This window comes from Urtica dioica, chromosome 6 (genome assembly GCF_054948205.1).
Source record: "Urtica dioica subsp. dioica isolate 48M chromosome 6, U.dioica_male_clone48M_v1_H2, whole genome shotgun sequence".
Lineage (NCBI taxonomy): Eukaryota > Viridiplantae > Streptophyta > Magnoliopsida > Rosales > Urticaceae > Urtica > Urtica dioica.
Window position 1 is genome coordinate 6,832,354 of NC_142761.1, and position 15,080 is coordinate 6,847,433.

The 15,080-nt window shown below is 40.4% G+C and overlaps 1 protein-coding gene across 1 annotated transcript; it reads left to right on the top strand.

Annotated features, from left to right (window-relative positions):
* Positions 1-12,527: 12,527 nt before the first annotated feature.
* LOC149393183 (emp24/gp25L/p24 family/GOLD family protein) lies at positions 12,528-14,986 on the top strand. Its single transcript, XM_089618388.1, has 4 exons — positions 12,528-12,862; positions 13,402-13,588; positions 13,696-13,803; positions 14,595-14,986. The coding sequence occupies exons 1-4, from the start codon at positions 12,638-12,640 to the stop codon at positions 14,726-14,728; spliced, it is 654 nt and encodes a 217-aa protein (XP_089474514.1). The 5' UTR covers positions 12,528-12,637; the 3' UTR covers positions 14,729-14,986.
* Positions 14,987-15,080: the final 94 nt, after the last annotated feature.

Below are 15,080 nucleotides of genomic sequence, written 5' to 3' on the forward strand. Positions count from 1 at the left end.
CGAATGGGACGACAAGTGCGAGGAAGCATTCAAAAAATTGAAAGAGTATCTATCAACACCCCCAATCTTGGCAAAATCCGTTGCGGGAGAGCCGCTCTATCAATACATCGCCGTTTCCCAAGCGGCCGTTAGCGGAGTACTCGTTATAGAAGAACAAGAGGACCAACGACCAATATTCTATACGAGTAAGTCATTAGTCAATGCTGAAACTCGATACCCCGTTTTGGAGAAGTTGGCTTTGGTCATCGTTTCCGCCGCGCAAAAACTTCGACCATACTTCCAATCTCACACCATAATAGTCATGACGAGGCATCCGTTGAGAAGTTTTCTACACAGCCTCAATCAATCTGGAAGGTTGACTAAGTGGGCAATAGAACTGAGTGAATACGATATTGAGTATTGAATGAAGACGTCCGCAAAATCACAAGTTTTAGCGGACTTCATTATCGAACTCCCGAGGGAAGTTCCCACCGTGATTGAAGTTGAAGGCACCTGAACACTTAAAGTGGATGGGGCATCGTCAAAACAAGGGGCATGAGTAGGAATACACCTGATATCCCCTCATGGCGAGATAATAGAACAATCGTTCAGGCTCGAATTCGTTGAATCCAACAACGAATCCGAATACAAGGCACTAATCGCCGGACTTAGGTTAGCCACAGCAGTCAGATCAAAGAAAGTGGAAGCTTTCTGCGATTCTCAGCTCGTAGCAAACCAATACTCAGGGGAATACGAGACCAGGGACGAGCGAATGGAAGCTTACTTTAAAGTCGTAAAGAATCTTACGAAACATTTCAAGGAATTCTCCTTGACGCGAATCCCTCGAGGCTAGAATACTTCGACAGACGCGTTGGCTGCCTTGGCATCTACCTCGGATCCGGACCTCAAAAGGATCATACCGGTTTAAACAATCAAACAACCTTCTATAGCAATGACCATTGCCACAGTCATAGCAATAGAAGAGGGGATTTGAGAAATGAAATATTACATTACTTCACAATTGGTACGGTCCCGTCCGACAAAATGGCTAAACGCAAAATCATACTGAGAAGCACGAGATTTTGCATCATAGATAGAAGCCTGTTTAAGAGAAGCTTCGCAGGACCATACCTCAAGTGCGTCGAAATGGAGGAGTCTAAACGAGCCCTAGAAGACGTACACTAGGGGGAATATGGAAATCACGCAGGTGGACGTGCACTCACCATTAAAATAAAGAGGCAAGGTTACTTATGGCCTACCATGCTGGCAGATTGCGAGGCGCATTCGCGTCACTGCAATCAATGCCAACGACATGTGCCTAATATAAGAAGACCGGCAGAAGAGTTGTCATCCATATGTGCTCCATACCCATTCATGAAATGGTCGATGGACATCGTGGGACCAATGCCGATCGCCCCTGGAGGTTTTAGGTACTTGCTACTTTTAACATACTATTTTTCCAAATGGCTTGAAGCTAACGCCTTCGTCTTAATAAAAGATGTCGACGTAACAACATTCATCTGGAAAAATATAATCTGTCAGCATGGAACTCCCCATGAGATCATAACGGACACCGGGTCACAGTTCATATCTAAAAATTCAGGAATTTTTGCTTCCACAATAACATTGAGGTGATGATGTCAACACCACGATACCCTTAAGGAAATGGACACGCGGAGGCAGCAAATAAGACCATAGGAGATTCCATAAGGAAAAGGCTCGACGCTAAGAAAGGACGGTGGGCAGAAGAGCAACCTGGTGTGCTCCTACCGAACTAGTCCGTGAAGGCCGACAGGGGAAACTTCGTTTTCCTTGGTCCATAGAGTCGAATCAGTCATCCCAGTCGAACACCAAGTGCAAACCCTTATGGTGATGCATACGCCTGAGGATGAGCCAAAAAATGATGAATCGCTATGCGATGTCTTGGATCTTGTAGATGAAAAGTGGGATTCAGCCCTGGTACGGCTATCCCACTATAGGCAATCCATTGCCAGATTCTACAATAAAGGTGTTAACGCGAGAAGATTTGATGAAGGGGACTTGGTACTCCGAAAAGTCTTCCGAAACACCGCTGAGGCTAACGTCGGGAAACTAGGCGCCAATTAAGAACGCCCTTACAGGGTCACCAAGGTTGTGCGTCCCGGAGTCTATGAACTTGAACGCTAGACGGTGTCCCGACTTTGAGATCATGGAACGTCTCAAACCTCAAGAAATACTATTGCTTAAAGCAATAAGAATCGAACAACGACCGATTTGATCCCTGTACAATGGTACAGAAAAGCACTTTCCCCACACAATGAAAACATACACTTCGTCTCAGAATCCGGACCCCGGACTGAGCCTGCAGTGGATCCCTTCATGACTTAGGTGAGGTCTGAAACCTAACCTCGTCATTCCACGTCACGCCCAAATAAGAGGTCATCCCTCGATAAGGCCGACCTCGCCCAAGTCGTTCTAAGTGAAACATCTATAGATCTCGGCCATCTAAGAGACTTGACTATGCAAGGATAAAGTTCGGTTGATTACTCGAGCCTAAGTGAAACATTTTAGACCTTTGGCAACCTAAAAGACTTAGCAAATATCACAATGTTTCGGCCTAAGGGAAACATTTTAGATTTTGACGATCTAAAAGACTTAGCGAATTTCAAAGATAAACATAATCAAGTGATTTCGGCCTAAATTTGTAAGGGAAACATTTTAGATACCGACGATCTAAAAGACTTGACAAAATTTAGATGGATCCTAAGTCATTTCAGACCGCGATCGAATGTTATTTTGGAGTATCCTAAAGTATAGTTAGGCGACCTGAATGACTTAGTAGTTTTACGAACATTCATGCATTCATAAGTTTTAGGCGAGGTAATATACTTAGCAAAAATATGGAAGAATAAAAGCATGGAATGAAGTTCAAAGATAAATAAAATAAAGCATAATAATAATAGGGGTACCGAAGCCCCCTATAATTGTTCAAAAAATATTAAAAAGGTTTTGCCCAAAACAAACGGGCCCGATAATGAGCATAAAAAAAGACGAAATAAAAGATAGCAAAAAATGATAACTTCTTGAAGATGGCGAGCTCGGACTTAGGTCTGGCCGGGGGCCGGGGCTTCTCGCTCGGTGAGCTCTGGGGTCGGGGTGAAGGGTGAATTCTCGCGGGCCTCTGGGATGGTGGCGATGACCTCTTCGGTCAAACCCAACATCGAGCCGCGCTCGTTAAAAGCAGGCTGTTCGGGGCGAACCTCAGGGTCGGTCGGAGCCTCGTAGGGTGAGCTCTCGTTGTACGGGGTATAGGGGATGTCCTCGACCTCCGGAATGACAACGGCGATGTAATCTTTCTCGTAGTCGGCGATAGCTACTTTGGTATCCGCTAGCTCGCTCGACTAGTCGGGGGCTGAGTTACGGATGACTTCGGTGATCAGCTCCTTGTTACCCCGACACTGCTCCAATTTCTTCAAGATCACGATTGCCTCTTACGTCTTTTCCCGCTGATCACGATACTTCAGTATCTGCTCCCGATACTTCATTGATGTCGCCTTCCTCGCCGCCAGGACCGCCCTTTCCTTCTCGACCTTGGCCGTTCTCTTCAACTTGGCGATTTCCTCCTTGGTGCTGGCGAGATCCCTGTCCATGTTGTTTACCCGAGTTTTGGCCCCCGCGAGCTCCTTGGAGAGTGCGGTCGAGTGGACGCCCCATTTGTCGATGGCCTTTTTGTCATTCTCGACTTGGGTCTCGAGCTCCCTAATCCTCGCCTCTGAGGTGGCATGCACCATCTTCGACCTCGCCAGAAGGGTGTCCTTAGCCTGGACATCCTCCTAGAGCTCGGTCACCTTCTCCCTCATTCCTTTAAGCTCGGCGCAGAAGGAGTCCGTCTTCTTCTTCGCCTCTTCGGAGTTGGCCACTACGGCCCGAGCTCTCTTGATGTGTTCTTCCTAACGGAACATACCACGGTTGAACTGGTGAGAGAGCTGCAAACACAAAAGTAAAATCAAAATCTAAACAAAAATCCCCAAGTTTTTCAGTCCGCCTATTCTAAAGCCATTCACAAACTTACCGAGGTGATCTGTTCGGCCATGAGATGATACCAGTCTGCCTCGACGAGCAGGGGCACCTTGGGCAGCGGCAAGATGTCGATAGTGAGCTACCTGATAAGCCCGGCAGACGAATACAAATCGTCGTAGAGCAGGGTGTCACGGTTATATTTGAAGTGGATGTTGTACTTCTTCTTCGGTTTTGAAGAAGAACCCCATTTATTCACGGACTTCGCCGTGGTCGCCCCCTCAAATGAGTCTCCACCAGACTCCCCTCACCCAGTATTAGCTTTCTCTTTTCTTGGACCGCCCGGGCCGCCGTGGTCGAGGACTTTCCCTTGGCCGCACCAGTCGCGGGCGCCGATTTGGTCACCCCGACACTGGGCTTCGCAAGGTTCGCGGATGCCGGTGTAGACACCCCATCCCCATTCTTCGCAGCCTCTCCGACCGCGCCTTTCCCATCTCCGTTCTTATTTTCTTTTTCCTCTTCCTCTTGGCTCCCTCCTCACCAGGCAGTTCGCCTTCTTCTTCTCCTTCTTGGCTGTCATTTCGACGAGCCGGATCCTTCCTCTTCTTGAGTCCCCCATAGGGCTAAGCCGGTTTGTCCGTCTCTCCAGTCGGTGCGGTCGGAGCAGACTCGGGGGCTTGACCGCCCTGGGCAACCTCGGCGTTCCCCGTCACCGAGACTGCGTTGTCTTCAACGTCGACGATCGGGATGTCGCTGGGGTTTCGGACCCCAGTGATCACAACTTTGGGCTCCTGCGAAGGACCTGATGGTATGGTGGTCGAAGAGGAGACTCCGGCATTCGTGCTAACAAAAGTCTTATCGTCCTCGGGACTATAGAAAGTAAAACCTTTGGTTTCCTTTGGATATCCAAGGAACAGCCACAATTCTGACCTACTAGCCAACTTGCTAGTCTTTTTCCTTAGCACGTGTGCAGGGCAACCCCAAATTATGATGCGGCCATGATTCACTTTACGGCCAGTCCATCGTTCATAAGGAGTACCAGGAACCGTTTTGGACGGAACTCGGTTCAGAATATAAGCGGCTGTTTCGAGGGCATATCCCCAAAAGAAAAGAGGGAGTGATGAGTAACTCATCATTGATCTAACCATCTCCATAAGAGTTCGGTTTCTTCTCTCTGACACTCCGTTTTGTTGAGGTGTGCCAGGTGCGGTAAGTTGAGAAGCAATACCTTCTTCTTTAAGAAAGTCATCGAACTCTCCAAACATATACTCACCACCTCGATCAGATCGAAGGGTTTTGATCACTTTGCCAGTTTGCTTTTCCACCAAAGCCCTAAAGACCTTAAATACGTTAAAGGTCTCGGATTTGTGTTTGAGCAAATAGACAAAACCATATCGCGAGTAATCATCGGTGAAGGTAACGAAGTATTCGTATCCTCCACGTGCCTGTTGGCTGAGCGGACCACATACATCAGAATGTACTAGTTCCAGCAACTCAGTGGCTCTTCGACCCTTATCGGAGAAAGGTCGCTCAGTCATTTTTCCTTCTATGCAGGATTCACAAGTAGGTAGTGAACCTATTGCAGAGGCTTGGAGTGGACCGTCCCTCACAAGTCTCTTAATCATGTCTTGACTGATATGACCAAGTCTTAAGTGTCATAGGTATGTTGATTTTGTTAGATCGGAGGATTCAGAAAATTTGATCCTCTTTGGCTCCCTAATTAGATCATCATCTATTTCGGTGTCTACAAGGGAAGGTTGAGTGGGATAGATGTAGAAAAGAGCATTCTTCATACATGCATCAGTGACAAAGGAATTATCAGGAAACGAAATACGAATTCCATTCTTGATGAACTTTAAACAATAATCTTGCTCAAGAAGACGAGCAACGGATATTAAGTTCTTCCCAAAGGTAGGAACAAAATAAACATTATTCAAGTTTAAATTGCGGTCTTCAAAAGACAGCGTCACGGATCCCACAGCCTTGGCAGACACCAGACTCCCATCACCCCATTTAAAACAGAACTCGCCTTCCTCTGAGCTTTTGGTTTTCTTGAAACCATTCAAGGAACAACAAATATGGTTAGTAGCAGCGGAGTCAAGAATCCACGTTGATACATTATCAGCTACTAAGCATGCTTCGGTAACTAGTACAATACTATGTTCCTTTACTTTGAGATAGGCAGGACAGTTCTTTTTATCGGCCTTGTGAGGTCTCTTCACAGTTCCAGAGGCGGAGGCTTTTTGCTCAGTAGCATGTGCCTCTCCTTGATTTCTCTTTCTTTTAGTGAGACCTACAGCAGTGTGAAGTTCCTTCATAAGCTTAGTAACAGTGTACTCTAGTGTGTTTATGGAGTAGTTCATCTTGGAGGTATCAAGAGATACGGAGAGAGTTTCTAAGATCATATCTATGACATTCTTCCCATCAATCTCAGATCCTAGGATTTTAATTTTATTTAGATAACTAATGATCAGTATCATAAAGTCTCCAATAAGAGTCCTAGCCTCCATGTGACAGTTCATAAACTGTCAGACTGCTTGTAGACTTGTTTGACGCCTTTGCCCTCCAAGCATCTCAAGGAGATTGTAGAGCATGTCGGCGGGTATCTTGATGTCACGATGTTGCTTTTCCAGCATATTGTTCATAGATGCTAAGATATAGCACCTCACAATCTCATCGGATCGAAGCCAGGCCGCTAAGGCGTCATTGTCCTCTTGAGTCGAATCATCATTCGTCAGAGGAGGACACGGGGTGGTGAGTACCCATTTGTGCTTGTTAACGGTAACTATTATGTCGAGGTTATGTTTCGAATCTACGTAGTTTTTTTTCGAGTTTGTTCGAGGAAAGGATGATCGAGAGAAGGTTGAGAGACATATTGCCTATATAAGTTGAAACAAGTTTATGATTAGTCTTTGGTTTAGGATTTAAGTTTTATTTAAGACTTGATAAAATCCAAAGGTGTTATAAACCAAATGATAATTTACTCCTTCAAGAGAAGGCCGCAAAAAATCTCCATTTATAAGTAAATGACACATCATTAATGCTTAGCCAAGATGTCAATACATCAATTTTGACTAGCCACCTTTTAAATTGGTTTGATCACTCACATCCTTTCGCAGAGCCTCAAGGGAAGATTACTAGGGATTGAGCCTAAGGGTGCAACCAACCACTTAGTCCAAAAGATCAACTTTGAAAAACAATCCCCCAAGGGGAGGCCTTATCATCATCGTCTCACTCTCGGACGTAGCTCATTGAGCAATGATCGAAGCAAAAACGCCTTGGAGTACTCCCATTTAAGAGAGGGTCGCAAGAGCGGCTCTTAGTCCCACGTTAATTGCTTCTTTCATTAGTGTTGGGGATCGTGGGTTATAAACAACAAATATAACCCTTCCACTTAGTTTTTGGAGTTGGTTCATCGACTCTTATAAGTTCGGAAACAGATTTCCTAGTTAGAGAGCGACAGAGTGGACAACTAGAAGAGAATCCTAGATCTTCATATTCAGAGCAGTGTTAGTGCATAAAGGCACAAGGGACATACTCGGATCTTTTTTCTATTTTCTATTTCGAGAAAGTGCATGAGGGAAGTGTGAACTTCAACTTACTCGAACACTTGAAAGTTTGAGATTACACATCTTTTTATTTTTCGGCTTGTCTACAAGGAGACCTCCCACTCAAATTTTCAAGAGCATATAGATTTTGAACATATGTGATATAGATATAGTTTTGAAAATATTTTGAAAACTTATTTGATTTGGATGACAAAATATTTTCAAGTTTGAAAACGAAAACGGTTTTTCAAGATTCAAACTAGTTTTGTAAAAAAATTCAATTTCCATTAAACTTTCAAAAATCAAAACATTTTAATCTTACACATCATGTTTATAATCTTATGGAAAACATTTTTGCTCAAGAAATTTTTCTCATTAGAGTTCTATAACTCATGGTAGTGGGGCTAAAAATCCGGAATCCTAAAAAACTGGACTTTCGGAACAGCCGCGCACCTCGGAGTAAAATCGCCATTGGAAAGAGGAGAGACAGAGCTTTAATTTGATTCAAGAATCATTAAATTTCGATTTCTGAGCAGAGAGTTATGCCACTTTTACTGCGGGTTTTACTCCAGCTCAAAGAAAAAGAAATAATTAAAGTTCGGTCTTTTTAGGTGCGAAAAAGAATCGAGTGTAACGGAACGTTTTAGGAGGTTGTTAAAGCTTTTATTTGTGTTTTACTAGCAAGGTAATAACATGATATAAAAGAAATAACAACAAGCATAAAACGATTCAAGTAAATAAAAGAAACTAGTAAGACAAGAAAACTAATCACAAAATTTACTCGAAATTTTCTCAAACTTTTAAAACACGTTTTTCAATATAAAAAATTAAAAACTTTTAGAACTAATTCTAATGTGTTTTAATAACATCCCAAAATCATAGAAAATCAACATGATTTTTAATTTAAAGGCATGAGCAATAAATTTAAAAAAAATCTAAGAAAACAATTCTAACTTGTCGCAAAATTAGTAAACTTTCGAAAACGATTTTCAAGCTCATATTTTTAAATACATGTACATGCATATCTTTGACCATAGCTCTGATACCATTTGTTGGAATCGATCTAGGGTTTAAGAAAAAGTTTAACGCTTCGTTAAGCGGCGGAATTTTAAAAATTTTCTTTTACAAGTAAAACAGTTTTTACTAACCTAGACAAAGAGCAAGCTCATGTAAATAAAAACTAATATGAGCATAAAAGATTACTAACCTTTTTAGAAGCTTGAACGTTGAGAAGCTTTTGGAAAAGGTTGCAATGTTCGTCTCCCCTCGCAGCACGTCTCTCTTCCTTCCTCGGCAACTCGAGCAACCACGAAAGTTTCTATCACTAAATCACCTGAGAGAAAAGGAATTAGTGTGTGGGCACTTTTAAACACTACGACTTAAGAACGAGTCATGAAGTCGCAGAACTAAATACTAGGTCAAATGAGGACCTAGGTGCAAAAACAAAAAATCGAAAACTAACTAGAGAGAGAGAGAGGATCGGCCACCACAAGGTCTAGAGAGAGAAGCTCTCAATCTCTAACTTATGTGGAATGAATGAAATGTGAGAAGAATGAGGCTCCTATTTATAGGAGAGGTCTCACCTTCAATAAGGTAGTTTCCTCTTCTATAGAATATCACATATTCATGAGCAAAAATCCCTTATTTCTCATTCTCTACTTGGACGTGTGCCAGCCTTCTAGAAACAAGATTTGTTTCCTATTTTGCTTGCCTTGACCTTGCCTTGGGCGCCCACTTTGATTCCTCTTAGGGGAAATTTGCTTCCTCTTTTTCTTTTGGCAAGTATCTTCATACATTGATGCACAAAATATTCTCTCTTCCTTTGGGTATGTTGGGCGCCTATTACACTCTAGAAAGGCCTTCTAGAAGCTCTTCCATTTGTTCATGACAACATGGAAAAGGCCCATTAAGAATTTTCAATAAAATTCTTATGAAATGAAATTAATCCACAAGACCCAATAAATCTAATTTTGGCCGAGTGTTACTTGTCATCAAATGACCATGTCAAAATATTTATTGACATTCATTTCATCCTATGTCTCAAAAGACAAAAATACCATTTTGACAATTTTCGAAAAAACTTGTCTCGTTTTTGTTTTGGCTTAGCTTCTAGTTTAACTATTCCTACTCGATGTGATTCGTGACAGTGACCTCATGGATCCAAATGAACAAATCTTGAGCTAAACACTTGGACTCAAAAGTTCACAAACTTTTTCCAAGTTTAGCTTAATGTCAACTGACTCCACTAAAGAGTTGACACTGAAAATCTCTCGGTTCAAATGAATTTATTTTCTACTCAAGAATTCAACCTAATTGTAATGAGTGGATCCACAGAATATTACCCTTCATGAATATCATCAGCTAGTCGGGATTTACAAAATTACCATTTTACCCTTCTAGTTGTTATTTCCTCAACTCCTTTGTCGCTTCTGAATAAGTTAGAAACAATGTATTGACGAGGAGCTAACAAGTCACATTGTTTCATCCAAAAGAGTCAAGACTCAATTTGGACACTGGCCAGTTCATTTATTCACGCTCCAAGGAACAAAGCATGAGGTGATATGCATTGCATTTCAGCAATCTTGTACATGAATTCCATATCTATGAGAACTTCACAAAGTTACTCATGACATTCTCACAACTTAGTACTTCACCAATAGGCCCTGTTCGGAATCACATAGTGAGTCCGAACTCTGACTTTCTCAAATGAGAATACGTAAGTTGTGAAATGGCATGTCTCATTTCAGGATTAAGGTAAGCACGATGCTTCATACGTAGTGACTTCGAGACATAAGAGGTTAAATGGTTTGTTCTTATTTTGTCTCTAGAAGTGCACTGGTCAATTCAGTACCTTCGGAAGATACCTAGAAGAACTATAGAGTCTCCAACTCTCAATGCCCCATAACCAGACATCATAGATTCTTCTAACAATCATACTGAGGTCAATAGTCCTTTGACCCTTAGATTGCGAATATATCGTTTTAAGCAAACTACAAAGAGTTTGTTCATGCAAATCTACATTTGTCTCTTCGTAAGTTGTTTAGTTTGTTTATGGACTAAAGACTAATGTTTTATCATAAAGCTTCAAACAGACAAGTAAGAATGAATGAACGTTTCAACTTTTTATTAATGAATAAGCAATTACAAGCAAGAGTCTTCATGAGACTTTATTACATCAAATGTACAATATAAAGATTACAACTCTTCTTGTGGGCACCATTGACAACACTCGACAGATCGGCCCAAGCCCAATCACACTTTCCAGCTCTTCGAAGGAGTCCATCTCGACCACGTCCACCTGGCCAGAAGAATCGGTCACAGTCAAAGAGGCGACCTCGCCGCGAAGACCGGATCTGAGACGACTTCAGCCCCGACGAGGAGGACGGATCCATCAGCACGTGTCTTCAGCGAAGAAGCTCCGCCTCGTTTATAAACAGAAGATCAGACGTCGATTTTCACACACGCAAGCTTACCATATATTTCTCAACTATTATTCTCATACTTACATTGCTTTCAGTGTTGAGTTCGCCTGTTAGAGCTCGGCACTTCGCCCCTTTGTAATCCAATTTCGTAATCAATAAAGTTTATTCTTCGACTACTTTTATTACAACCTTTCCATTTCTAAATTGTTTCTTATACGATGTCTTCTGAGACCTTCATTTAATAAAAATAAAATATATACGTATTATTATTTGTGATTGTTGATCGATTCGGAAATCGACATCAACAAATGTCCGTTCATAAGTTATCAAAAGCACGATTTATATTTTCTAAGTAATAAATCTATGTTAGAAATTTAATTAGCATTTGTTGCTTTTTTTATTTCTTATGTTGAATGTGACTTTATAATTAAAGTTAAGAGCTATTTAGAGCAATGGTTGCGTCTAAATATTTATTAACTTAAACATCGACAATGATTTGTACGAGTATGAGGTAATAAAGAGACACAAAACCAAGTTAGTATTGATAGTACATTGATTGAGTGGAAGCATCCTTAACTGGAATAGTATATCTTATTGTGATAAACAAATAGTATATTAATTATGTTATTTATTGTGAGTATCATGAATATATTCTCTATTGTTCTATTTATAGAATAGTATCTATTATTGTTGTGATAAATAAATAATATATTAATGATGTTATTTATTAAAAGTATCATGAAGATATTCTATGTTAATCAGTTACGTGATTAATATGAGCTTCAAGGAAGGTGTTGCAGCAGTAGGCATTATCACGCGCGACGAGGAAGGTACAATGTTATGGATGTGGATAGGCCGTGTTACATCAGCAAGTGCAACGGAGGCAGAGTTGCGAGCGATTCATTTGGCTCTTCTATTAGCCAAATTCCGAAATGGATTTGCATTGAAGAAGATAATAATAACATTCTTCATAGTCTGGTTTGTCGGAAAGACTGTCCAAACTGATTTTTGACTCAGTTATGGCTCTCGTGTTCCTTTTTTTTTTTTTTTTTTTTTTTGTATTTTGAGTCGATATCCAGATTGCTTTAGGTTGCTTTGAGTTTGATTTTTGCTCGATTGAAGAGGTCCCGGCCTCTGTCCGGAGAGTCATTTTGGCTGACTTGGGTCTAAAATAAAAATGTCGTTTCTGCTAAAACAATACAAAAAAAAAAAACTTACAGGCTCTAAGCTAATGATAAAAAAAAAAAATCATTTTAACATAACATGTATAATTAATGCAGCGCGGTAAGTTGGTAATCAAATTATTATGCCAACTTTCCATACAAACAAAGAATAAAATATATTATATCTATAGTTGACTTCTATACCTATATTTATCTTAAAATTTTATTTGTCAAACATTACGTGTCAGCACCAATTAGAAACCGACGCGTCGGATATCATCAAACTCTAACCCAATAGCAACCCCAATCGGCCCAATTAAAGCCCATCTAATCCCAAATGGTCATTGAACGACGACGTTTCTTTATCCCATTTGTCAGAAACGCCATACAATTTTTTATTCAGGAACTTGCCTTTTCTTCGTCGTTCTTCTTCTTCTTCTTCTTCTTCTTGGTTTCCAAATCGCTGATACTTAACCAGAGATACAAAAGAAAATAAAATTAACTATAGTAATTATTGTAAGAAATAAATATGGAGCGAAAGTCGAGAAATCAGACGATGATGGCTCCGATTTTGATGGCTGTCCTTGTTCTGACGAGCTTCGTCGGAAAAATCTCGTCACTTTCGGTCACTGTCAGCGATGTCGAGTGTGTGTACGAGTACGTCTTGTACGAAGGCGATACGGTCTCTGGGAATTTCGTCGTCGTCGATCACGATATCTTTTGGAACTCCGATCACCCAGGGATCGATTTCACGGTCAGTGATCCTCTTTTCTTTTTCCGTTTTTATGTTTATTGCGTTAAAAAATTTCTAGGGTTTTGAATTGAAGGATTTGATCTAGCCGGGTTTGAATTGTCGTTAAATCGTTGCCTGATCTGGGATTTAATTGCATGTAAACAATTGATTGAAATCGTATGGAACATAAATTTGAGACGGCTTAAGAAATTTATTTTTTCAAAATGCAATTAGGAATTTTGGGGATAAAGGTAGAGACTTTAGATATGGCGAAAGCTGAGAAGAGAAGCACAAAGAAGAATTCTGAGTCGTTGAAAATTAGGATGTGGAATGCAAAAAAGTTTGATTATAGATCTCTATAGGAACTGGGGATAATGTGGTGGAAAAGGGATTTGGATTGATAAAGTTACATTTTTTTTTCTCTTGAATGAAGAATTCTGATGACAATATCACATTATTAAGTTTCTAGTTCAACAAGATTGGCTATCTTTATCATATTTTTTTTTTCTTTCAAATTGAAGAGAAAATTAAGTGTCTCGAGTTTGGGGCTGTTTTTACAGGCAGAATCACCGGGCGGTAATGTGGTGAGTACTATGAAGGGTACGTCCGGAGACAAGTTTGAGTTCAAGGCTCCGCGAAGTGGCATGTACAAATTCTGTTTCCACAATCCTCACTCGGCCCCGGAGACAGTTTCCTTCTACATTCACGTTGGTCACATTCCCAACGATCACGACCTTGCTAAAGATGGTTTGTTCTTGTCGTTTTTTGAATATTTTTATCGCCACTTATATAGAATTTAGCTGCCGTTTTTTCACCAAGTCTTTAGTTTCACACTTTTCTCCTGTTATTTGCAGAGCATCTGAACCCTGTTAATGTTAAAATTGCTGAACTGAGGGAGGCTTTGGAATCTGTCACGGCTGAGCAAAAGTATTTGAAAGCACGTGATACTCGTCACCGTCATAGTAAGTTCTGAAATCAACTTGATTGTCTGTTTAGAATAAATGACTTCCATTGATAATCCGTAATTTATGGACTCTAAGGTTAATTAAAGGGTGAAGTTCAATTGTCTCCAAGTCAAGAACTTCATAAGTTCTGATATCTGTTTCGGCAATCACTCAATTTCGCAATCTTTGGCTCTTGTTATAAATAAATAAATAATAATAAAATCTAATTTTGTATGACTTGACCCTTCTTTGAAAAACTTTAAACCGTCTTGCATCCATTTCTATTTAAGAGATGGAAAGCACACATCTTTTGAAGGAAAAAATAACTATTAAATATTCTAACTCAGTTCAACAGAAGATTAGCAGCCAATTATAAATTGAATCCCTGAAGTCAGGCAAGGTCAACGTAGTACAAAATCTATGTTTAGATCGGTTTCTTTGTACTACATTTCGTGTTTCACAGTTACTCAGCTCGAGGGTCAACATAGAACTAGTTAGGTGTTCTCAGTCGTGCTCATTTTTCAAACGAAAGTACTGTGAAATTTTCTCATTTTTTCTTTTTTGTCTTTCTTTATCTCTTAAGTATAACGTTTGAATCAATAGACCTACAACGAAGATCTAGGATCTCCAAATAGTTTGAACAACGAGCTACATTTACATACTATCAGGGCTTTCATAGTGTTTTCTCTGAATATTAATGTGTTTCACGTTTTTACTCGCTGGCATATTCTTCACCAAGCTACTATCTTTATTATTATTATTATTATTATTATTGCATTGATGGGGATCTTTTCTTTATTGCGTGTCAGCGAACGAGAGCACAAGGAAGCGGGTGATATACTACACGGCGGGAGAGTATTTATTGCTGATAGTAGCAAGTGCACTGCAAATTGCGTATATCCGCAATCTCTTCAGCAAGTCTGTCGCGTACAACCGTGTTTGAGCTTCTTTCGGATAATATCACCGATGTTAGTCTTTTGTTTTAGTCACAGGATTGAGAGCCTTGTAGATTGATTCTCTTCATAATTTTATTGTGCCATGTTATGCATACAAATTACACAACATGACTTCTACTTATTTTCTTCATTTGCTAATTTTATTTACATCAAAGAATCTTCTTCTTTTCTCTCTTCTTGCTCTATCTCTCTCTGGTTGGTTTTTATGCTGGAAAGCTAGGAACTAAAAGCAGGATTTCTTCTGAGAGGATCACAGTGAAACAAGGCTTGAATTGTGTCATTGTTTACTTGATATATCCACCTTTAGGATAGATAAAAAAAAAAAAATAGAGTTGAATA